The 25,510-nt window shown below is 40.9% G+C and overlaps 1 protein-coding gene across 3 annotated transcripts in view; it reads left to right on the forward strand.

Annotated features, from left to right (window-relative positions):
- ARHGAP18 (Rho GTPase activating protein 18) overlaps positions 1 to 25,510 on the forward strand; it is a 123,042-nt gene that overhangs the window by 43,304 nt on the left and 54,228 nt on the right. For all 3 annotated transcript variants that reach the window (XM_047102227.1, XM_047102226.1, XM_047102225.1), the window contains exons 2-3: positions 20,974 to 21,167; positions 24,256 to 24,491. In XM_047102227.1, coding sequence (XP_046958183.1) covers positions 20,974 to 21,167; positions 24,256 to 24,491 — 430 coding nt within the window. The remainder of the gene's footprint in view (positions 1 to 20,973; positions 21,168 to 24,255; positions 24,492 to 25,510) is intronic.

Genomic DNA, 25,510 nt, shown 5'->3' on the forward strand with positions numbered 1-25,510 from the left:
TACACGATTAAAGACATCTCTCCCAGGATTTTTTTAGTTGGGGGGGAGGGGAGTCTTAAGTAGTCAGTCCAACTTTCCTATTTTACAAATGAGGAAATAACCATGATTCATTGAGGTTAGGTGACTTGATCAAAGCAATACTGCTCTTTACTGATGGAGGAAGGACCAGAATCACGATAACCAATCTCCCAGTTCATCTCCACCTGACCCTGTTGGATTCACTTTCTTGTTGATAGAATGAATGAACCCTATTTTGATGCAGAATTCATACATCAGTCATCAGTGATGGCTTTGAAAGAGTGGGGTCATGTTATATCAGTGCCTTAATATTAATGCAGTAAAGCAGAGGCCGAAAATCAGATGCCCACAGGGACCAGCAGATAGCATAACATTCAGGGTGGGAGCATGGGTGGGAACTACAGCAAAGGGGCAGGATATCCCCTGATCAAAGGGGCCAGCCCCACAGCACCCGATGCCCTGCCCAGAGAAACACGTTACAAGAGAGAGATGTAGTAAACGAATCTAAAAATGTTCGAAACACCCTGCTGACCAAACAGAATATTTCTGCCAGCTAGCTAGAGCCTGAAGCCTCCCAGTTTGTGATTGCTGAAGTTTTAGCATTAAGAGCTTTTTTTCTTTCCAAAGGAGTAAGTTTCAATAAGCGGGAATACGTTGGAGAATATGTGAAGTGGTTAGTTGTTCTTTAGACCAGCCAAAGGATCAGTGGGTTGGGCTGTCAAAGTTCACAGAGGGAAAATAAGTATCAATAAAAGGGTATTTATTGCCTGTCTTTATTGCCCTGGTGATAAAGTTGAAGAGTAATGTGTTTTCTCTGTCATAATACCATCTGTCCTAATGGAAGGTACTTGGTTATGCTATTTACTGACTGAGGGTCAGGAAGCCTTCTTAGAGATTTGGCACAGCTGTTAACTACCTGTATGTCATTGGGCAAATCACCCAGTTTTTCTCTGCTCTGCCATATTCATGTTTGAAAACTTAAGGGCTGGATTTCATGCAGGGCCTAGGAAAGAAAGGATGCAGAGGATTTCATGCAGAAGTTCAACTAGGTTCTTTATCTCTGTCTCTTTAAAAAACAAAACAAAACAAGAAACCTGTGTTAGGGGTTGGATTGTTTGAACGTATCATCTGTGTCTTTAAGCACATCGATAATTACAGTAGATTTGCTACTGTTCCTCTCATGTGCCATCTGTGAAACTCAGAGAGTTGAGAATTATTTGACCTAGTGATCTCTAGGGTCATTCCAGCTCCAAATTCCACTGAGTTTCAATTACCATTTTTGAGGACAGATTTCAAAGGCTTTTATCACATAGAGACTAAGAGCCCAAGAACATGGGTCCTGGGACCACATGGCTTGGAGTGCATCCTGGCTTTCTTGGTCATGTTGATTTATTTCTCTGAGTTTCAGTTTCCTCATCTATAAATGGGAACAATCATAGTGACCCCCTCATAGTCTTACCGTTGTGATCACTGTTCCCGGCAAATTATCCAACACTGCTTTTCTTCTTCTAATGGAGCGACTGCAATGCGGATAGTGAAAATTTAATTAACATTTACCTTTAAAATACAGCATGAGAATTTTCTCCCTTTCCTTCGCAGATTTGGGCCTTTTCAGTTTCTTTTTAGGAAGTGAGTGTGTTGGAATTGAAAGTTGGCAGGGTTAGTGTGCCACTGGTACTTAAGTGGTCCCAACTGATGAAGGCGCCAGCGGTCAAGACCAGTGGATCTTCTATAGACATGGATGTCCGTTGTAGGTGTCCTGATGTCAACTAAAGAGCTACCTTTTGGCTATGTGCCTGGGTAGGTGTGCCTGTGTGAACCCTTGCACCGTGAAACAAAAGGCTCTACATGTGGATTTGGTATTACCTGAAGGATGCTGTCTGATGCAATTCGACTGTGGAGAGAAGAGTTTACTATATGAGAAGATGCTCGGGTGGCCTTCCTGCACGAATGTGAAGGACATTTGCCCTGGAAGAACACAACACCTCTTCAGATCCATACTGGAACATAATTTAAAGCAAGAGGATGACAATAGATAAATTCCTCCCACTTCAAAGGGAAGACTCTGGTGCACACGGAGTGTTTGTTCCGAGGATCCGAGAAGCGGGCGTTGTGCCCTCCTGGGCCCTTCAGGCTGGGCTGCTGTTGCCACTTGAAAGAGCAGCCTGTCCTTGTCTGCCACACTTTCATCTTCTGCCACGTTTGTATCCATGGGCACTGTCACCCACGTGAAGGCACAGCTTGCTATTCCCGGCTTGGCTTCTGTGACCTGCAGTAAAGCCAAATTAAAAAAACAAAAAAAAAATTTTTTTTAAGGCTTTGACATGGGATGGTAATTGCATGCAGTGGCTTTTAATCATTTGGCATTCACAAGAAGCATTCAGGGAGGCCGAGGCCTCAGGGAGCAGCAGCTCGCACGGGTCTTGGGAGGAGCTCTTGGTTGCAAGGCCTTGGCATTCTGGGTGTGTGTGTGGCAACACCAGGCAGCAACGTCAGTGTCACCTGGGCAACAGAGGACACAGAAGACAGCTTGGTGGACTAGAAATCAGCTCTGCCCAGCTGTTGGAATCTGCACAAAACTTCAGGAAAGTTGTTTTCTGGGTAAGATGTTGGGATGAGGTAGCTGGGATGGGCTGAGGGTGGGGAACGGAACATTCTTTGCTCTGGTGTCAGGGAGTGTTTGGAGGCAACAAATGAGTTTCACCTTCCCACCAATTTAAACCATAGGCAGGTCACAGGTGGAGATCTCCTGAGGGGAGAATGTCTTGTTCTCAAGCCCCCTCATTATCCAGCCGAGGGGACAGGCCCGGCCTGGTGTGGTGGGGCCTGGGGAGGCCTGCCTGGCTTCCCAGCCTCCTGAGTATCTGACTCGCTCTGGTTGCCTCTGCCACGGCAGACAATCATGGCCCCAGAGTTTCTATTTGATTCTGCCTCCACTCACATCAGATATATTTGTGAACAAATTTGTTCAGCATTTTAGAATACTAGGGGACATTAATATGACTTTTGCTTAATCATAAGTAGTTCTTCATAGCTTTAGTGGGGATTCACCATTGTGGTTCTTTCATTATTTTTAAAGGTGTTGTTTCCTTTTTCTTCTTCGTGAAGGTTCAGTTTTTATTAAATGGCCTTAAGAAGAGAGAACCATGTTTGCCTTTATGATTATTTTAATTCCGAACATGTGACCTCCTCAGCCCGCAGCTTCTTTTATCCTATTTAAAGTGGTCTGCCTTCTGTAAGCTCTCTTTCACCCCTGTCGTTTTAAGTCGCGTATACGGTGCTGACTTCTAAAATCAAACTCCCTTCCGTCAGTGGTCAACACCTCTTTCGTGAGCTCCTGATCTACGTTTTCAGATGTTCCCGCAGTTCTTGTCTAACTCGATTGTGCACAGACGTCACCTGGGCATTTGGCTGAACTGCAGGTTGGGATTCAGCAAGTCTGGAGCGGGGTCTGAAATTCCGCCTTCCTGAGAAGCTTGATGCTGGTGCTGCTGGCTCAGGGAACATGCTTTGTACCCAAAGGGCATGAACGTATGGAGGCAAAGACAGGTGAATCTCCTAGAAGAATGGGGGTGGGCCTTAGGGATCTCGATGTCGCCCAAGGGTCTCTAAGATATTTCAGATTTAGTATGTCCAAACGGAACTGCTCACATTCTCTGTCAAGCGTGCCCTTTGCCCTGTAATCCCTCTGCTGGTGAGTGGCAATCTTCCACCTGCCTATCGAAGAACAAACAATGCAGTTATCTTGGTTTCTTTTGTTTCCGTCATCCACTTTATATAACTTGGAGTCTGTTTGGGGGAGAGCTTCCCAACTTTTTCCTTTCACTTCTGTTTCTACCCATGCCTTCTGGATTCAGATCCTTACCGTCTCTCAGGGATCCCCTGACTCTAGAGCATCATGGCACCTGGCTGTCTCTGTAGTGTACTTATTTATTTTTTTAATTTATTTTTGAGAGAGAGAAAACGTGAGGGAGAGACAGAGACGGAGGGGGGAGGGAAGGATCCGAAGTGGGTTCTGCACTGACAACAAAGAGCCCGATGCGGGGCTCGAACTCAAGAACCGCGAGATCATGACCTGAGCCGAAGTCGGATGCTCGACCAACTGAGCCACCCAGGTGCCCCTCTCTGTAGTTTAGTTCTTAAACTTCATTTCCTCCTGATTTGGTAGTGACATTTGCTTATTTAGACACCTTCCACTATTGCATCCCACGTGTCTCAATATGGCAAGCAAGGTCCAGCACAATTTGGTTGTGCCCTTTTTGCTTCCCCTCCCCCAATGCCTAACACGCCACCCCCACCTCCAACTTGTTGGACCTCCCTGGAAGTCAGTGCAGTCTGTCCACATCCTTCTACTCCATTTCCCAAGCTCACTTCTATTGCTTTGTTCATACAGTTGCCACTGCCTTGAATGCCTTTCTTGTCATCATCTGGCTGGCGGAGTACCATTTAGCCTTTAAGATCCAGCTCCCATCACTTTCCTGTGAAGCCTTTACCAAGTCACCAACCTGGAGCTTGTGACTTCCCCAATCTGTGCTTCCATAGCACTTTCAGTCGTTTCGCAGTTCCCATTGCTCGAGTCTCTGTTGCCTGCTAAATTCGAGATCTGCCTTTCTGAGATACGTCTGAATTCTATAGGTTCGCATAGCGTGGAGTAAAGTAGTTTTTCACTAAATTTTTTCTAAGTCCAGGACAAGGTGAATATTCTGTAGACAAACAGGCACTAGCATGTTGGAAGTAGGAAGGAGTGACGTGATTTGTATACATTGAGCTGTACAAAGAGGACCTGCCTACTGCCTCATTCATTCGGTAGCTGCCCTGTCAGTAAGGTAGCCACCAGCCACCCGAGACTACTGAGCACTTGAAATGTGGCGAGTCCAAGGATGAATGCAAAATGGAAGTTACGGGATTTTAAAGACTTAGAATGAAAAAAGAGTAAAAGATCTCATGAATAATTTTAATATTGATTACCTGTTGTGGTGATAATATTTTGGGTATATTAGGTTAAATAAAGTATACTATTACACTTACCTTGTTCTTTTTACTTTTCTAATGGGGCCTCTAGAAAATCTTAAAATACTTTTGTGGCTTGCCTTTTTCAGTTGGATAGCAATGTTGTAAAATAATTTATTGGCGTATTCAAAATAATACAGAAAGGTTTCCTCCCACCCTCCAATTGTACTTTCTAAGATTCAGACAAGTTTATGTTTAGGGGTAGGTTTTCAATCATTACGAGTTATTTAGTTAAAAATTAAATCACTTAGGGGCACCTGGCTGGCTCAGTTGGTAGAGCATGTGACTCTTGATCTTGGGGTCGTGAGTTCAAGCCCTACATTGGGCATAGAACTTACTTTAAAAAAAATCATTTATTTGAAAATACTACCACTAAATTCACATTTTCAAGTTGTAGTCTTTCAAGAGTGTTTTGTTTTTTGTTTTTTTGTGGGTTTTTTTTTTTTTTTGATTCTTTACTGAACCACCAAAGTAAATCTTAGGGACTTTACTATAATTCATCTATATATTAATGTCACCTATCCATAAAAACTCAAAATGCTAACTTTTTTTTTAAAACCATTGTCCATGGAGTGATGAGAAATGGAAAGTGATAAATTCTATTATACAATTTGCAATCCATGTCTTCAACTCTACTGCCTGCATAGTTTCTCACTACTCAAGCTGGATCAAAATCATATACATTGCCTACCATCATTAAACCCTTCTGCCTAATTAATTTTTCAGTGTTTAAAGCTTAAGGATTCTATACAAGTTTTTTTAAAACTTGAGATGCCTAAGGCAGTTGTTTTTCTAATTTTCTGTAGTCATTAAGTTTATTTCAAGAGAGAGAGAAGGAGGGAAAGAATTTCAAGCAGGCTCTGTGCTGAAGCGTGGAGCCCTTCATAGGACTTAATCCCATGAACATGAAATCGTGACCTGAGCTGAAATTGAGAGTTGGATGCTCAACCAACTGAGCCACCCGGGCACCCCCCTCCAGTGCTTTTAAAAAACAAACAAAAAAATAATGTTTTATTTTTGAGAGGGAGAGAGAGTGAGAGCGTGAGCAGGGGAGGGGCAGAGAGAGGGGGAGGCAGGGAATCCGAAGCAGGCTCCAGGCTCTGAGCTCTCGGCACAGAGGTTGACGTGGCGCTTGAAACCATGAACTATGAGATCGTGACCTGAGCTGAAGTCGGACGCTTAACCGACTGAGCCACCCAGGTGCCCTAGCGCATTTTTAAAAAATGTTTTATTTTTGAGAGGGAGGGAGGGAGAGAAGGGCGGGCAGAGAGACACAGAGTCTGAAGCAGGCTCCAGGCTCTGAACTGTCAGCACAGGGCCCAATGACATGGGCTCGAATTCGCAAACTGTGAGATCGTGACCTAAGCCGAAGTTGGACACTTAACCAGCTGAGCCACCCAGGCACCCCTGCCTCCAGTGCATCCTTAGGTGGGTCCCAAATTAAATCAAGTGAAGCTGCTATGGTTGAGGGGTAAGTGGGGCACCAAGAAATCCCCCACCACCGTAGTTTCCCCTTCTTTGGAAAATGAAACACTAAGTCAAAGTGGCAGATTCCGTTAAAGCATTATATGTGAAAAATCAGTGCGAACAGATTAGGGTTATATAATTTTTAAAATTGGAAGAGACTTGAGGTGTTCTTATTCATATTGTAGAGTGAATTATCTGTCATGTTTACACAAAGAACAACAGAGCTGGAGATACCAACTTCTGTCTTCCAGTAGAATCTTCTTTACTAAACCACCCTGTGATAATAACCTAAGAAATATTCTTTCTTGGGACATTAATATGGCCTAGGAGTGATGACAGCACTTCAGGGGAGAGTTAAGAACCTGTTGGATGGACATAAGGCGAAGGTGTGTGTGTGTGTGTGTGTGTGTGTGTGTGTGTGTGTGTGTGTGTAGAGAGGGAGATATGTATATATACGTATATCTCTCTTCACACACTCACACATGCACACTACGATTCATGGAGCCGTAGCCCAAAGCAAGGGTTGGGTGAGTGCTTAGGAGGTAGCCAATGAATGTGTTTCTCTTCTCTACTCTCTTCATAGCTTATTGCAATTCACTGATTAGGGTTTAAAATGGCACAATGAATTATGCAAAAGCTGTTTCTGCAGGAGGGGCTGTCTTGCAGCCTAATGCAGCACAGATGGAAGATCTTCCTTTAATCATTGTTCTCACAATACTTGGAAGCTTTTTGAGGAATAAGCAGTCAGAAGTGGAAGTGAATGGCCTTCAACAGTAAATGAATTCCTTCTGCAGAGAGGAACTGAAATGTATTTATGATGCAGATGGTTGCCCTGTGTTTGAATGCTCATCCTTGTCATCTGATATTCATGCTTAGAAGCAGAATGTGTCCTGAAATACTTGGGTTTTAGATGGTTCCACTGGAGAAATTACTTCTGCTCAGGCTGGCCCAACATGTATTATTATTTCTCTTCAAAAATGGTTGCGAGTATTTAAATGCCAATTCGCTCCAATCATGAAAATATGCAAATTACCTTTCTCTCTCTCTCTCTCTCTCTCTCTCTCTCTCTCTGATCCTTAGTTACTACTAAAGAGACTGAATTAGTTAGCATTCCCTTACTTTTATTAGCATAATATTAATGCAAATGATCAGCAAAGGCTTTTTCAAAAAGAAAGCAGAACCATGGAAAGCAATTAATAACAGTGCTCCCTTGCCTCAGTGAGGAAGGAAAAAACATTTATGATTAGGTTTCTAACTTTGGTATCTATGCCAAGGACCACCCACATGAGCCTAAAAAGGTTCTTGTTTCTAAAATCAACATCAGCTCGGAGGTGTCAGCTGCAGGGCAAAAGCCAACTGAAAAAGGCCCAAAGGGAAAATTTCAGAAGGTGATATGCAGTTACCTGTGGGTAGTTCATGATGACTCAGGTGCTCTTAAGCATGTGTGCTATATGGTATATTTCTAAGCCATTGCTTTGTAAACTATAGGCGGAAAAAGTAAAGGAATGATACTCATTGGCCACTTCAGTGTATACAGTAAAGTACTGAAAACATTCCCAACAAAGGGGTTAATATAAAGAGGACACTGATTAATTCTTTATTTGCTCAGAGGAAATGGGCTTACATTAGAGGGAAGTAAAGTTGAATCAAATAACAGGAAGACATGGTTGGCTCTGGGGAGAACTTTATAAAATTAGAATGAGGTATATAGCAAGAGACTGGAATCTCCCTGCTTACCTACTCTTACTGTGCTGCAAATGTTTCTTACAGTTTCTGGCATCTGTGTTGGCCTTTGTTTAACTGGAAGTGAGCTCTGCGACACCTCCTTGCCGAACCACTCATAGCATGAGGCCAGTGCTGCCTTGTATTGTTCATTTCCTATAGGCCTTACCTCCGCTGTTAGAAGGGATCAGAGGTGAAGTCCTATGTTTCTTTAGACAGCAACATATATAGTGCCTTGCAGTTAATGAAGAGTATTTGTTGAATGGATGTGTAGATCACAACGTTGTGATCTGTTTATTGTTAAGCAAGGCCCAAGCTCTGGAGCATCGTTCCACCAAAACAGTGGAGTATAGTGCACCCGGGTGGCTCAGTCCGTCGACCGTCCGACTTGGGCTCGGGTCATGATATCATGGTTTGTGAGTTCAAGCCCTGCGTTGGGCTCTGTGCCGACAGCTCGGAGCCTGCAGCCTGCTTTGGATTCTGTTGTCTCCAGCCATCTCTACCCCTCCCCTGCATTCCCTCCCTCTTTCTCTCTCCAAAATAAACATTAAAAAATATTAAAAACAAAACATTGAAGTATTGACTTCATGTCACTTCCACTTTTTTTTTTTTTAAGTTATCTGCTCTACTACTTGAAATGGAAAATAGACTTCATTATGTGGATTAATTTCATTATTAAGTCACAATCACAGTTATTTTTAAAAATAAAACTTAAAATACAGAACTCTGATTCTGACTGACATCTGTAATGAAGGAAGACCAATGAATAAATGTAGGCATTGTTGTTCAGTGAGACTTTTTATTCATAAAGTTATTGGATGAAGAAATTCACATTCTTGTATGAGAGTGGTTGGCATATGCTCAGAGTTTTGCAAGTATTTCTTATAAAAGTTATGCATGTTACTTTATAAACCCTGCTTCAGCAAATAACTGGAGTCTTTTATGAGGTGGGAACCCTTAATAGTTGGCCCTCCAACATCTGAATTAAAAAAATGAAAAGGAAACAAAGAACAGAAAACAGTTCTCAGTCTTGGATCTTTACTGTAAAGTATCTGACCACATAGGTCTTTCTGAAGACTTACCCTGGCAAGATAGGAAGGGAAGTTAATCTTTGATGCCATCATTCATCCTGATGGTTTTGGTGTATACAGAACAAATACTGCCTTCTGCCCTAGTGGGCGCAACACCCTCTTAATCCTTTCATATCCTCCTCATAGAGCTTACTCGTACTCTGTCGTGGTCTCTGGAGGCTCTGTTCTGCGTTCAGTAGCCCATTGGCTAATCTCTTCCACAGTGTTAGCTTCGTGAGACCATAGTTCTTTCTTCTACCTCTCTTTTCTGGCGGGAGTATCATTGGTACCAGACCTGGCTGGGATGTGAGGTCCTGGGAGCCTTGGCCAGGGCAGAACACAGAGCTCATGGAGGTGATCCAGGCAGGTGACCTTTTGGGAAAAAATAGAAATCAATCAGTCTGGGCTGTTTCTTTGAAAGGAGAACCCAAATCTAGAGCAATGGGGAAAGTAGAGGAGAGCGAGAGGGACGGCAATGGAAGAGTAGAGGTGGCAGTCCTTGAGCTGAACATCGATTTAGTATCAACTTTCTACAGAGTGCCAATAGCCTTGGTCGTGGCTAGGGAAGGAACTCTCAAGGGCATTAACTTGTGAACTTCTTGGTCTGTTTCAGATTCCCACAGGGAACGGCAATGGGGACCCAGATGCCATATTGCTTTCAGTTAAGTGGGAATTTGGCTGCTCTGCGTATGCAACAAGTGAACAGTAGGCTAGCATAAGCCTGGTGATGAGTGGGAGACTCAGGATTCTTCTTAAGACAGGAATTAAACTAGGGCAGGTTCATATTCTTCCAGTTTGGCAGATTTAATCTTCCCAGAATTTTATGTGCCTGTGGGTGGCATTTACCAGAGCTCAGTGTGCCCGCAATACTGCTAGATGATGTGGTAATGCTAATGAATAGCTTTAGTTATGTTTTCTTACTAAATTAGTTTTTTCTTTACCTCCTGCATTTCCTCTGCTCAGCCCCTGAAGGTTCTATAAAACCCTTACCCATCATCCCTCATGGTCACATTAGGTCTCACTGCCCCCTGCACCCTGTTCCTGAATTCTAAACAGAGCTCAGTGGCTTTTACTGAAAACATTTATTTTCGTGGGATTTTTGTTTTCTTTTGTTTTCCTTCCAATGTTAGACCTAAAGTACCCACTCCAAGCAGTATTTAACGATTAGAAATGGTCTTTAGTCGCCCATGTTATTTCTCATGTATCTTTCAGGCTACCTGCACTCCCGTGTCTTGGGTTGGGTCAGCTGAGATTTTAAAGCATACTAAGACAACAGGGGCCTTAGATAATCTCATTTAAAGAGGAAAAAATGGCCCTGTAATATTCACATATCCTACTTTGTAACTGATTGCCGAAGACATGTGGTGAAAACGTGGATGAATTGTTTCTGAGCTCGGCTAAATTATTTGATTAGGTGGAAATTATCACCCCCCCCCAATCTACTCAGCAGAGCTGACTTTTAGCACCTGGCTTATAAAAATACTTCCTGGCCTTCAGTATTACAGGTGGAAAATTATGGTATTTGAGGGTCATTTGGAGCTACCCATAAAATTCTACTTTGTAGCCTAAGTGAAGCAGATTTCTTTTTTCTTAGCCAAGTAGTTGTCATTTTGTTGCTACTGTTTTCAGTTGTTTTATTACTATTCTTCAGTATTATTTTGAAATAATGTGTAAATATCCTCTGCCTATTTATGTAGCATTAACACAGGTATCTTTTCCCTTTTAATATTTTCTTCCAATGTTTGTCGGCTTTCTTTTGCTGGCTGGTGAAGGTTGGTTTTATATTTCTACAGCCCCACTGAGATGATTTCTCCACCTTATTTCAATAAATAGTCCCAAAGAAGAGTTTAATAATAATGCCCACATCTCTTCCAGAATATGCCCATGTCTTTGTCTTTAGTTATTATCAAAAGGTTTTTTTTTTCCGACTATGCCTTGTGTCCATGTTTTTATTAACATAGGAAAGTTGATGCTAATATGTATATAAAAGTTTTATGAAGGGCAAGAGGTTTGCCCGTAGGCAATAAGTAAAACCAGTATTATATTCAGTACTATTCCAACATTAAATTAAAAAATATTAATGTTGAGGCACCTGGGTGGCTGAGTTGGTTAAGCGTCTGAGTTCAGCTCGGGTCATGATCTCACGGTTCATGAATTCAAGCCCTGCGTTGGGCTCTGTGCTGAGAGCTCAGAGCCTGGAGCCTCCTTTGGATTCTGTGTCTTCCTCTCTCTCCATCCCTCCCCCACTCACACTCAGTCTCTCAAAAATAAAAATAAACATTAAAAATTTTTTCAAAAAATATTAATATTCAGGGGCGCATGAATGACTCAGTTGAGCTACCGACTCTTGATTTCAGCTCAGGTCATGATCCCAGGGTTGTGGGCTTGAGCCCTGTATCAGGCTGTGCACTCACTGTGGAGCCTGCTTAAGATTCTCTCTACCCCAACCCCCCACTTCCCTCTTCCCTCCTGGCTCATGCTCGCTCGCTCTCTCTCTCAAAAAAAAAAAAATTAATGTTCATAGTTTGGTATTATATCAACAAATGTTTTGTTAGTAGCTATATGATGGCAGGCATTATGAATCAATACTCTGTGAACTGGAGGAGGATTTTGGAAAAGTTGTAATTTATTACCTTATAGTCAGAATGAAATCTCTCCTGGATCACAGATTCTGAAGTATATTGTTAAATTTTATATGGAGGGTTGTACGTTGGTGTAAATTTATGTGTTTGTATTAATGTATGTTTAAGGCACTCTGGTAAACTGTAACGATGAAATTCTGGTCTAATAGAAGGCTTGATAGGGAGCTTCTGAATGACAAGTCCAAGATCATCAGGGAAGATGGGAAGACTTGGTTTTCATTAGTGAATCTTCTTCATTTCACCTCTGGAAATGCGTAGATTCCTTGAGAGGAGCACAGCTTTGAAACAGGCAAAACCATTGATTTGTTAAGAGCAATAAAAATATAATGGAGAAAAGGTTGGTGAACACCTGGGAGGCTGATAACTACTGTTGAGACCATGTGACTGCTGTGAAGTAAGAACCAGGTATTAGCAGTGGTGAGGAAGCTGGACTCTGTCTCTGGAAAGAGCAGCCTTACTAATGGGCCGGTGAATGGGTTTCCGCCAAACCCACGAAGACTGAGAGAGACAGAGCAGTTGAAAGGGAGGGATCCCAGGATGGGCTGTGGAGGTGACCTCAAATTATGTTTGCATCTATAGAAATGTTTAGGGAGTGGTGGGGGCGGGAAGAGGGGGACATGAGCGGAGGTGAGCAGATCCAAGTGGTAGTCAGAGAGGAAGTGAAGTTCTTTGTGAGAAAGCATTGGTGAACCCCACATGGCCTGAAGCACATTTGGGCTAACGCAGAGGCCCGAGGCTTATGCTGCAGGGCTGTCTGGGCCACGAGTTTAGTGAGGAACTGGAAAATTCCACCCGTACCTGGTGTTGGTGGCATTTACAATCTATCTCATGATGAATGTTTGAGCAGCTTGGTTGAACAGACATCTCTGAGAAGGTGCCCAACATATAGTAGGCACTGAACAAATATTTTAAAATTCATTTGAGAGATTGAGTTGACAGGACGGAAGCAGGGAATGTGAGCTTAACAAAACCTAAGCCAGTGTTTGTTTATGACTTGATATTAGGTGTAATCTAACATGAAATCAGCTCTTTGTTTTGTAACCTCTATTTCCTCACAAGGAAGCCTACTTTCAGAGTACACTCAAGAGTGAGAGGCATACAATAATTACTTAGTAATTGCCTTTTTAAGGTTTCCTGATGACTAATTTCTTTACTGTCTACTTTTCATGTTCCTGTCTTAATCCTTTGTAAGTTTTGTGCAGTTAAATAAAAGTCACCTTAGGAATTAAAAGGAAGTTGTTGCGGAGGCAACAATAATTGAACAATTTTAAATTAATAATTGAAGAATTTACGAGCATCTGCTATGGCAAGCAGTTTGCTGAACTCAAGGATACCCAGATGAAAAAAAACAAAACACAGGGTATTGCCTTAAGGGACACAAAAGGTAGCATCACAGTGCAGGATGTGGTAAGGGCTGTGGGGAACCTGAAGAAGCAGGGGAATGCTTTTATTCCACCCCCCACGGAGAGAGGTATCAAGATATGAAATTGAGTAACAACAACTAGAAAACAGATCCAACTGGAGAGCCTATGGCCAGAGTGCAAAGAAGCTGCTGGTGTCTAATCTCCAGGTGGCTCTACAGCTAACCGGAACAAGGAAAGGAAAGAGTCCCTAAGTAGAAATGTGTCCAACGGAAACACGTATCAGGTGGATGTGAGCCATGGGGATGGATAATTGAATGAAATGTATATGCAAAGCTCAGTTTGATATGCTTTGGGCCATTGTTCCGAGATCTTGACATTTTATGTCAAAGCCCCACAGCAAATCCCTCTACCCTTGTCTTTGGAAGACGATTTTGGCTTTGAGGCCCTGCGGCTCCCTTTTGGTTACTTGTGCCTCTAGGTGAGGAGGAAGCAGGGCCTCCCGAGAGAAGTTTGGGGAGCTCAGGAACCAAGAGAATCTCACTTCTACTCAGAAGGAGGGTCTAAAAGTGGAAAGGCTGTAACCCTAGCCCATAATTTTCCCTGTGTGTACCTGCCTGTGTCTGTAGATAGAAACAAAGGACGTTTTTTTCCAGTATGCCTTGGTTGCCTCCTGACTTTCCCACATGTTTTTGTCCTGTGCCTTCCCTACTTTCTGTCAGACCTGCTGGTGTTAGCTGCCTCTATCCCTGCTCTTTCAGTGTTATTCGCATGTAAGTTGCTTTGCCATAGTTTTCTGTAAAAGTGATAAAGCCGGGTTTTCAAAACCAACTCCTGACAGTGTCACTGAGGGGGCTGCTCCTCTCAGTATTGCTTAGGCAGTGTTGTGTAAGTGGAAGATCATGCATTCAGTTGCTCATTGATTTGCTGTATGTCAAAATGGGACGGAAGTTCAGTGAAGACTAATGTGCTGTACAAATACTGACTTTTATTTTTAAAGAGATAAAATGCTGAAAGAAATAATGCCTAATTTTTATCCGCCCCCCCCCCCATGAAAGGGACAGTGTATACGAAGAGGAAAAGTAAATTTACTTGAAATGTGAAATATAACTTCATATATTTTTAAAACTGTAGCAGTTAGGGGTACACGGGTGACTCAGTTGGATAAGCGTCTGACTTTGGTTCAGGTCACGATCTCATGGTTCGTGGGCTCAAGCCCCGCGTCGGGCTCTGTGCTGACAGCTCAGGGCCTGGAGCCTGCTTTGGATTCTGTGTCTCCCTCTCTCTCTGCCCCTCCCCGACTCATGCTCTGTCTCTCAAAAATAAATAAACGTTAAAAAAAAAAAAACAACCAAAAACTGTAGCAGTTGGGTCAAATAGAAGAGATAAGGGATCCCTTTTCCTGGGTTCTCAAAGCTGCCTGGATGTGGGGAGAGGCCGGTGTGGTGTTGCTTTCTCATCTACTTCTTGCTGCCTTCGGCATTGTCCCTGTTCGTTCTTCCTGGATGTCAGCACCGCTTCTAATAATTACTGCTTTCAGCTAAACAATAGGCTTCCGAGGGGAAAGAAATGACTTGGGTCATTCGTAGTCTGTGCTCTTCATACTCATTCAAATTCAGTGTATTCTGATGGACGGAGCCATTACAGAGCATTAATAGTGGCACCATCTCATGATGGCAGTGATTACTTCTTTAATGTCACTGCCCAAGTGAAAGAAAAATCCACACAGCACAAAACACGTTTTCTGTTTTTGGTTTTTGGTTTTTTTTTTTTTTTTTTTTTTTTTTTTTTTAACACAGAGATAATATATGGGGAGAAGCAGAGTGAGTTAAAACCATTTTTGAAAATTTCCAACTTCTTCAAAGAAAGTGTTTCAAAAACAGGTACATGTGAAGTCATGTCTCAGAGTGACACAAAGAATATTTTAGAAAATGCCTTGGAAAAGATGTCTCATGCATTTTAAAGAGAGATGGTTTGATTGTTAAAAGGTATTTTTCTCTAGATAAGTATACTGGTCATTTAAAAACGTTAATTATAGGCTGTGTCAACATGATCACTTTGGGTTTTGCTATGTGTGGTACAAACTGAGAAAGAGTGTCTGATGCAAAGGAAAAAAAAGTAAATTCTAACCTTTCTAGTCTATTTGGTGTAATAAGACGACTGCAGAAGAAAAGAGGGCACTAATCTTGGTTCTACCATCACTTTGCTGGGTGACTTGAGGGAGAATTTAACCCTGGGGCCTCATTACCTCATTTAGAAAATGATGGGATAGATTTAAATACCTAGGATCCAATACTGTTCTAAAGTTCATGCTTCAATAACTATGGCTTTATCTAAAATATACTTGGTCATTATGTTTGATGGTAAGTTATGCTGTAAGAACCTTTTCTTGGGGAGGTGCATTAAAAACAGAACAAGAAGCGAAACAAAAATAAACCATATTCCTCCCTTTTGTATCTCCCAAACTAGTCACTTCTTTTTAAAATATTTATTTATTTTGATAGAGAGTGGGGGGGAGGGGCAGGGAGAGAGAGAGAGGGGAGAGAGAGAATCCTGAGCAGGCTCCACACTGCCAGAGCAGAGCCCAGTGCGGGGCTTGAACTCATGAACCGTGAGATCATGACCTGAGCAGAAATCAGGAGTCTGACTCTTAACCGACTGAGCTCCCCCAGGCTCTCCCCAACCTAGTCACTTCTTTCTGCGCATTGAAATGAACGTTGGGATAAGGAACATGAAAGAAAGTATAACTCTTTTGGAGAGGATATTGTAAGAAAACAAATCTGAATCCTAGCATCAGAAGACTTCAAGAAAGCAGACTTTGGGCCACAGAAGTGCCTCTTGGAAGGGGCAGAACAGCAAACAGACTGATGAGTGCAACAACAGGAGTATTGATGTGGGTTGGGGGGGGGGAGTGGACAGAAAGTAGAGATCGGACCAGGTAGTTAAATATGAGTTCAAAGAAACATCCTAGTTGCAAATAAATTTGCCCTGAGATGGTTGAGGGAGAGGAGAGGTAAGGATGACCAAGGAGTGATAAGGAAAATACACATTTTCAAATACACTGGCCCAAAGGAAAGCTTAGAATTCCTGCCCCTTTGTCCATGATAAATAAAAGCAAATGATGAAAGACATTGGCAAGGTAGAGGATTTTAAATGACGTTCTATTCTTTGTCATTGAAATATAAATTAAATATGGGTATATCACTGGAATGAGTCCCAGTTTTGATGAAAGGCTGTGAAACTAAACTAAAATAAACAAAGAAGTAGGTCAAGAGTCACCAGGAAAGCATGGCTGTTTCTTTCAGTAAGGCTTTCTGGAGCGTTGCCCGCAGAATTGAAAAGTGCGTTTTGAGACCCATTAGGTGGTGCTTTTGAGAAATACTGGAACAGCGGTTTTCAGAGTGTGGTCCTGGAACACCCGGTGGGGGCAGGGTGGGGTCCCAAGACCCTTTTAGGGGTCTCGGAGATCGTAATTGTTTTCGTAATAACACAAAGATGCTATTGGCCTTTTTCAATCTCATTCTCTCATGAGAACACAGTGGAGTTTCCCAGAGACTACATGATGTGCAATATCACAAAAGATTGAATGCAGAAGCAGATGTGAAAATCCAGATGCCTTCTTTTAAGCCAGACATTAAAGACAGTTTCAGAAAATGTAAAACAATGCTACTCATCTCACTACTTTTTTTTTTTTTTTTTGTATGGACAATAGGGCTTACCCTCCCCCAGAGTTATTTATGTTAAGATGTCAATTATTCTCATTAAATGAATTAGTATTTTTTTCCCAATTTTAATAGCTAATAGGTATATCAATAGATATAACCTATATAGGCAAAAGCTCTTTGGGGGTCCTTGAAAGTTTTTAAGCGTATAAAGGAGTACTGAGACCAGAATGCTCAAGAATGGCCCTCCGAGAGGATAAGTAATTTTTCTAAACATTAGAAGAGGGCAAAGGTGACCTTATTAAACTATGGGAGGGGCAGTTATTTATAGTCAGCAGTTTTACAGTGACCAGTGATACTAAGTTCCACACCCTCTTCATGGTTACCCAGGAGGGATTTCAGGAGGAGAATTCTCCCTTGATAACTCACAACAAAACATTCAAGGTTATTGGTATTCCTCCCATTTTGTAGGTAGGAAATGTTAGGGCTAGATAAGTCATGTGATTTTCCAGAATCCTAGAGGTAGTTATTACCCCCAGTTCCATATATTTGCATGTCATTTCTCTGACTGCATTGGTACTAGAATGAGTCATCAGTCAACTTTCTTTCATTCGTCTAGCAGACCACAGCCTAAACGCATGGCACCATCCACCTCCCTGTGAAGAACAAGTTGTGTCAGACCAATTTAACGTTCTTTATGACAAAGTAAATAAGAGGCCTGAATGATCTAATTACATTTGAAATTCACTGACCAGGGGAAAAAACATCACAGAAACATAGGATAAAATATACCTGGGAAAAATAGAACGAAACAAAGCCCCACTTTTTTTTTTTTTTTCTTAGAAACACAGCATAAGAACATGCTAGCAAGAGGGAAAGAAAGGACATTCCATAAAGGTCCGTAAGGGTCTCTTAAGTTACTATTTGCTGATCATGTTAGCGCCCATGAAAAAAAGACATGGCGACGATGCTGTGACACGTGCGAGAGCATGAGGTTGCAACCAGCTGGAAGCCACTTCTATCAGAGGACACTGTCTAGATCTGTTGGTGGCTTTAGCTGGAAAAAGTGAGGAATGTGAGCATTTTTGAAGAGTGGCCCTGGGATGATTGACACATAGGATTCTGGAGGGTAAGTGAGGAAGAACAATTGTTTGCCAGTAAGTAAGGTGGAAGTGATGGGTAGTTGCCTGTGGTACAAACCGTGTGTTCCTTTGATTTTAGCACCATGTGTTACCTTGGGTCTTTTGGAAATATAAAATATTTCTGCTCTGCACTTCATTATGTCTAGCAGATGTTACTTTATGTTCTTGAACCCAGTTTGCACAATGAACATGGTATCAGATAACATAGTCCTGAAAACCAAAGAGAGGAAACTAGTTACCTGGCCTCTTACCAGGACAGTTTTAAGAAGGGCCACACTTTCAGCCATTGTCTGTATGGAGTTCAAATGTAGAGTGTACTAAGAAAAGAAGTGCCACGATGCATTTATTGACATAAACTGTAACTTAAAAAATGTTCCGCTACATTTTTAGAGAAAATGTAACCTACCTGGCATGCTAAGAAGGGTAGTCTACCACTGAATGGTTTCCTCCTTCTCCTCCCCATCCTCTAACGTTTAAAAAAGAAGATGTTTTCTTCTAACATTTACCAATGATTTGAAAAAGGAAAAAAAAAAAACTCTCCATTTCATAGGACTCCACATTGTCAAGTTGTGGTAAAAAACATATTCAGCTTTGAATCTTATTAAAGTAAAAATACTGAGTCTATTCATTAGCACTAGGTGATTAGATTTTTGCTTTATGCATGTTTTGAAAGCAGGGCTTGATATAGAAGGTATATTTACGTAACAATGCTGTTGCTCAATGCCCTTGCATTTTTCTGCCCATGCTATCTTAATGGAAATTTACTGGAAAATTCTTGCCAGAATAAATACATTCTTTCAGAAGTGAAACGCTTAATGTACTTTTAGTTCAACTGCACCTCTTTTCTGTGAGCAGATAAACCAAATTATTTGGCATTAGTCATTACACGTCACACATTCCACAGTATGTATTGTAGTCTCCCGTGGAACTAAGTGGTGCAGGAGATAGGAATAAGGTAGCGGATCTCATATTATAATGAGAGAGAAAACAAAAACAAGGATAGGGCATCTACATATTTGACATGAAACAAACCAAACATGAATTTGGCAGACATCCTGTAAATGATTTTTTAACTATCCTGGTAAAGCAGGATTATAGAACAGGACTTGGGGATAGGTTGAGTTGCTGATCACGGAAGTAAAAATTTATTTTTTTTTGTTTTTAAGAGAGAGATAGCTTTCACGTTCACATTTTAATTAAAGAATCAGGAGTGGAGACTCTAAAATGAGAACACTGAAGGTATGGCCACTGGGGCAAGGAAAGGGGACCAGGATGGGATGCAGGGATGTAAACAGGACGGTTAGGGCAGGGAGGGAGGAAGTGGCCCTTGAATTAAGGGGTGGGGGAGGCAAACAATGGACAATGGAGACTGGAGGAAAGAGGTTCACACAACTATGTCCAGACTTCCTCCTGTTGGCCCTAGTCCTAATGCCCACCCATCACCGCTCCAGACTTGCTACTGGGGAGATATTCGAGTGATTGTTCATTCATTACTGGCATTATTAAAATGCATAATCAAGTCAGAACCATCTTCAAAGGCATAAAACTGGCCTGTTAGCATATTACAGTTAAGTAGTCAGTTCTATTGTATTTGTTTGTAGCAACAGGAAATTAAGTGTTTTGACTTTCTAAGAAACCAGTTGGAATTGAACTGCTAGGTAGAACTGATCAGAGTTTAGTGACCGTCTCCCTTATGTACTATTAAATCCTACTGTTGTAAATAATTATGGGAAAGGCCACTTTAAATGTGAAAATATTCACCTACTATTAAATAATTTTGTTTTATGGTTCTTTTTAATTTCATATGTGAAGTAAGAAAACCAATGTAGCAAAGTATTACTTCCTAACATTCTCTTGGGAGCTAAAGGAGCAATTTGAAATTAGAATAACAAAACGCTAGTTCACCAATTATTGTTCCCACGTAAATTATATCTTCAAAAAATTTTTGAATATAAAGAGGAAGCACCATACCTTTAAAAACTTCCTTTTTAAAGTAATTAGGGTTTTCCCCCCTGTAGCTCAATATAAAAAATTATAAAACAGAAGTTAGTATTTCTATTATATATGGGACATGTATACTTACTTATTATCAGGTCTTTTAATTCACTTTTAGTATCAGGTGGGATGTGACTTATAATGAAAAAAACGTAGTTAACTTGGAAGTTATAAAAATACCTTTAGTCAATTTATCCTTTTCTTGGTAGGTAATATTTGAGATAAATGTTGAAGAGATAACTCCGAGCTATTCAGCATTGCCAATAAATGATTTTTTCCCCCAACAAATAAAGTTTCAGTGTATTTTAAACCACAGATCGGCCAAAGGTACATCTATAAGTGAAATTTGAAAGTGGCTTTCTATAGTAGAATGTAACAGCAAACTTAGTATGTCATTCATCTGTTGGCTTTGGTTTCAACAATAAAAAAGGAAATTCATATGGTATGTCATGTATTGCAGATACTTGCTCTATAATGGCTGAGTTTTGTTTGCAGATATAAATAACAAATATGAAATACTGTATAGAACTGAATCTCAATAGCCTGTAGTCAAGATTCAACCTGTTGCTTTCTGAGAAAAAAGTTTTAGGTTAGAAAGGAGTCTTAAAATTATTTACATGAAATGAAAATGGAAAAATGGTTTATTCTATCGTTGTTTGTTCTTTGCATACTTTTTCATAGAGAATGAAACTCTTTGTTCGCTCTACAGGCATATTAAAATTACTGGAATCTCAAGGTAAATAGCTTCAAAATATATATCTCTTTGGTTTTACTAAGGGGAACTTAAAGAGTTTCAAAATTCTTCAGTCAGGGCTCTGATGTTTTAGAAATTATACTGCTTCCTCATCTGTTAAAATGAACCATGTTTTCTTTTGAATTTATAGTCGCAAATATGGCCAGTACACTATGAACCAGGAAGTCACCAAAGTTTCAGAAAAACCTCCATATGACCGATCAAGTTCTCAGGATTCTTTGGATGAACTATCTATGGAGGACTATTGGACCGAACTAGAAAATATCAAGAAATCTAGTGAGAACAGACAAGATCAAGAGGTGGTGGTCGTCAAAGAGCCTGATGGTAATGACTAACTGAATAAAACTCTTGTTTGTGTATGTATTTATGAGAGATGGATACAGGAGAATGTAGAGGAGAATAACAACAGCAACAAAAATTAAAGCTAGGACAGCCAAAATAAGATAATGCCAGTTGGCCTTTCAACTTGAAAAATTACTTGTTTGTAGCAGATTTATGGATGCAGCTGCCAAATTTAAATGGCAAGAACACATTCACTTAGTCTGAGATACGGCTGGAATCTTGTTGACTAGGCTTACGGCATCAGACATTCCTGGGGTTAGACTTGATCTTTGAAAGGATCTAAACTTCCTTTCTCTGATATTTTAGCTACACGGTCCTTTTTTCTCTAGTGAGATTAGATGCTTGTGGAAAGCTCACTATTTGCAGTGATCCTGTTTTTCCATTGGTCAGTCAGCTTGAGTTATTTTGATGTTCTTTATTTTATTGATTCACAATTTTCCATATTCTACCTAGTTTTGCCTTTTGGAAGAGCAGAACAAGCCTGTTCTGTTTTTACAGGATAGCCTTTCAAATAATTGAGGATGATGATCTTGTACCTCACCAAATCCTTCTAGAAGGAAAAAAAAAAAAAAAAAAGATTTACATACACCAGTCCTTCAGGTGATTTTCAGACCTTTCTCCGTGTCGGTCATCTTATCTTTCAAAGTATAGTACACCCGATTGGATATAATGCTGCAGGCTTAGCCAACTAACCTGAGGGTATGGGTTTGGACAATGTATGATGGCATTGGTGTTTTTAGCTTCCATATTGACTTCTTTCTTTTGTTGGTTTGTAATTTCTCCACTTTCTTTCCAGCCATGTTTCCCATAATCTCCACTCCTATATTTGATATTCTAGAAGAAACATACACTTTTTTTTCCTCTTAAAATTCATGCTGTTTCTTTCAATCTCATGGAATCAAGCAGTCACCAAGGTTTTGATGACCAGGTCTGGCATCTTTTATAATAGCTCTCTTTCTATGCCTTGTGCCATCCATAAGTTTGTAAGTTTGTTTTTGGGGTGTCAGTTGATGCGGGTGCCAAAAAAGTAAGAGACAGTTAGTGCCTTCTGACCCACTCACAATGATCTCCTTTTCAACAGGATTTCTTAAGTCAGTGACTTAGCACTGAGTTGTTTAAGCAGCTGAATCTACCTACAGAGGTTTTTCTTTCCCCTTTGCTATAACATTGCTTGGAAAACCTACCAATAATACTTTAAAAAGAAAAATTGGAGATTTTTCTTTTGTTTTTTTAACGTTAGTTTATTTTTGAAGGAAAGAGGCACAGAGCATGAGCAGGGGAGGTGTAGAGAGAGAGGGAGACACAGAATCTGAAGCAGTCTCCAGGCTCTGAGCTGTCAGAACAGAGCCCAAGGCGGGGCTCAAACTCACAGACCGAGAGATCATGAACTGAGCTAAAGTTGGACGCTTAACTGACTGAGCCACCCAGGCACCCCTGGAGATTTTTCTTAATTTAACATTTCTCAGATTTGTAAAATGATAACTCATTTTTGTTTTTGTGTTTTTGTTTGAGCTCTCTTTCATTTTACTCTCATTCTTTCTCACTTCACCAGTAAGGTTGAGCTTATTTGTGATAATCAGTGGATCCCCCAACCTTTCTGTCTCCGTGTTTCAAGATGGAAGCAGCATACCAGTGGTCTGCCGAATAAGGAGAAAATATTCCACAGAAAATAGTAGTCAAGCCTGATATGTAGCTGTGTGTCATTATCTATTTCATAAATTTCCAAGATGAAAATGAATTTGCAGGTAGTTGTTCATAAGGTCATCATGAAGAAGAATTGAGAATGTTTCTACATGCCCGTGCCTTTTCTTTAACTTTAAATTGTTTTGACTTTTACCTCTAACTTTTAATGGACCAAGTGACACTGTGTTTGAATCTTGTTTACTTATCATGTCGAGACCAGCTTTTTTCCCCTGCCAAATTGTTTTTATACATGTGTACTGAGTTCTGCATTAATGGCATTAATAATAATGGCTGGCTTTTTATGTCAGTGAACAGTTTTTATTGCCTGGCAATACGGAATACCTGGCACTACATTCTGTTTCTTGAAACCAAGGATGTTGACACTTGATTTCTGCCCTCAAGGAGTTCATAGGATGTAGAAGGGTAGATGGGCTATCATAGAGCTTTGCAAAGCTCTTCCCATGTGGCTGGCATTCTCTCATTTGGTTATGAGGCAGCCAGGACTGCTGTGCTTTAGGTGACAGATGAGAAAACAGAGTTGACTTGAAGCTATGTGACTTGTCCAAAGGGACGTGGCTACCAAGGTGGAGAAATGGAGTGTAGATGAAGGTCTTTCGTCTCTCAAGTCGTTGGTCTTTCATTTTCCTCTATAAACTTAGCCCTGGGAGGGAATCTATTCTACTTCTCTTTCTGTTTTTTTTTTTTTGTAATTTTTATATATCTTAATACTGTTTACTTTCTGCTTTCAGCGTTTTGAATTGATTATTAGGTAATTAGTTTCCTATCATCTTTTTTATCCCCTTAAAATAGTGTTTCTTTTTTAATTTGCGAAAAAAAAATCTGATGTGCTTACTAGGGGGATTAAAACCTTAAATTTAAAATTGCTTAGTTCCTGATGTCTGGATGCTCTCCTTCTTTGCTATACTCCATGTCAGCTACAGCGAACAGAAAAGAAACAGCCTTTCCATCAATTAGTGTTGGACTCTGGGGCAGTGCTGAATTTAAGCCAAGAAACGGGCTTTAATGGATATCCCCAGCATTGCCTTCCTTCTGTAACTTGATGGAAGTAAGTTATCTTTTCATTGCTTGCTCATCTCTGGAAAGAGAACAGTATTATCCTCCTCTGGTTAATCTGCAGAGAAGTGATAGAGGTTAATCACATGTGAAGTCATTTAAATTTTTTAATTGAGTATATATGAAATGTATCTAAAATTTGATATCTTTGTGGCTGAAGTTGATGGCAGTTGTCCAAGTTTCAGATAATGATTCTTAGTGCTGTGGTTTGATTTCGGTGGAAGAATGTCAGTAAGCGTGTTTGAGGAGCTTAAAAAATGTAAAAGTTATCATATTTTGTGACCTTAAATGCCATTTTTCTCTACCGTCTTAGAGGGAGAACTGGAAGAAGAGTGGCTTAAGGAGGCTGGTTTATCCAATCTCTTTGGAGAGTCGGCTGGAGATCCCCAAGAAAGCATGGTGTTTTTGTCAACACTGACCCGGACCCAGGCAGCAGCTGTTCAAAAACGGGTAGAGACGGTCTCCCAGACCTTGAGGAAAAAAAACAAACAGTACCAGATTCCTGACGTCAGAGACATATTTGCTCAACAGACAGAGTCCAAAGAAAAAGTAGGTTTTCTTTTTTGATGTTAAAACAAAGGAATAATTGCTTTGAATTGACTGACCCAATCCAGTTTCATTCAAATCATTAAAAACTTAGGGAGTGCGTATATGCTAGGCATGAAGGCTCTGTGCTGGCAGTGATCAAGAGAGACCTCGTCCTTGTCCTTCTAGGAGTCATACTGCTGGGGCAGAAAATTGTAAACAAGTTAAAATTCAGTGCGAAAATCCTTGTGTTAGGTGTCCTTGCAGCATCAGGAATAGCCCTGACCCCTCAGACAATGTGACTGCCAATTGTTACTTACAGAAAAGTAGGAGGTAAGGGATTCTTCCTTATCTATTAACTCTTGCAGGAATATGTGCTTTTCCCCAGCCTCATTTGGGGATGAATTGAAGTGGAGGGTGAGGGAGCTAACTGCAGTGTGATTAGAAAGCAAGACCCCTGAAACATGAAATAACTTCCTCTTTGTATCTAGTGCTTAACACAACACCCAGCACATAGAAGATTTGAGTAAATGTCTGTCAAGCTGATGAATTTATTATGGAAGCTGTTGGAATCTGGGTGAGAATGTGGGACTGATGAATGAAGAGCTATCAGGGGAGGCATGGGGACCGTGAGAGACCTCTGTGGCCTCGAGCAGCAGCCCATTGGGGGGCTGTTTTTCACTCATCCAGGAGGACCTAAGGAGCTTGCACAAGTGACAAATTAATATCATCTATTCCTTAATCAGGAAAATCTTGCTTTAAAAAAAGAAAAAAAGTCACCTGAGCTAAATAATGTTCTTAGGGTTAAAGTTGATTTACACTCTGGATTATTTTTAGGTGTCACCGAATAGTCCTGGTCTTAGAAGACCCAGGGGGGTTGTCGGAATGAAGACACATGAAAGGAATCTCGAACACTGACGATAATAGTAATAATTGCCGCCACCACTGCTGAACACTTACTGTGCTAACTACTTTCCTTCTTTCATTTAATCCTTACAGCTGTCCTGTGAGTGAGGTACTACCATTTCCATTCCGTGGCTGAG

This window comes from Lynx rufus, unplaced genomic scaffold (genome assembly GCF_022079265.1).
Source record: "Lynx rufus isolate CCGP_SWC_20201006 ecotype Redwood Valley unplaced genomic scaffold, mLynRuf1.p SCAF_6, whole genome shotgun sequence".
NCBI lineage: Eukaryota > Metazoa > Chordata > Mammalia > Carnivora > Felidae > Lynx > Lynx rufus.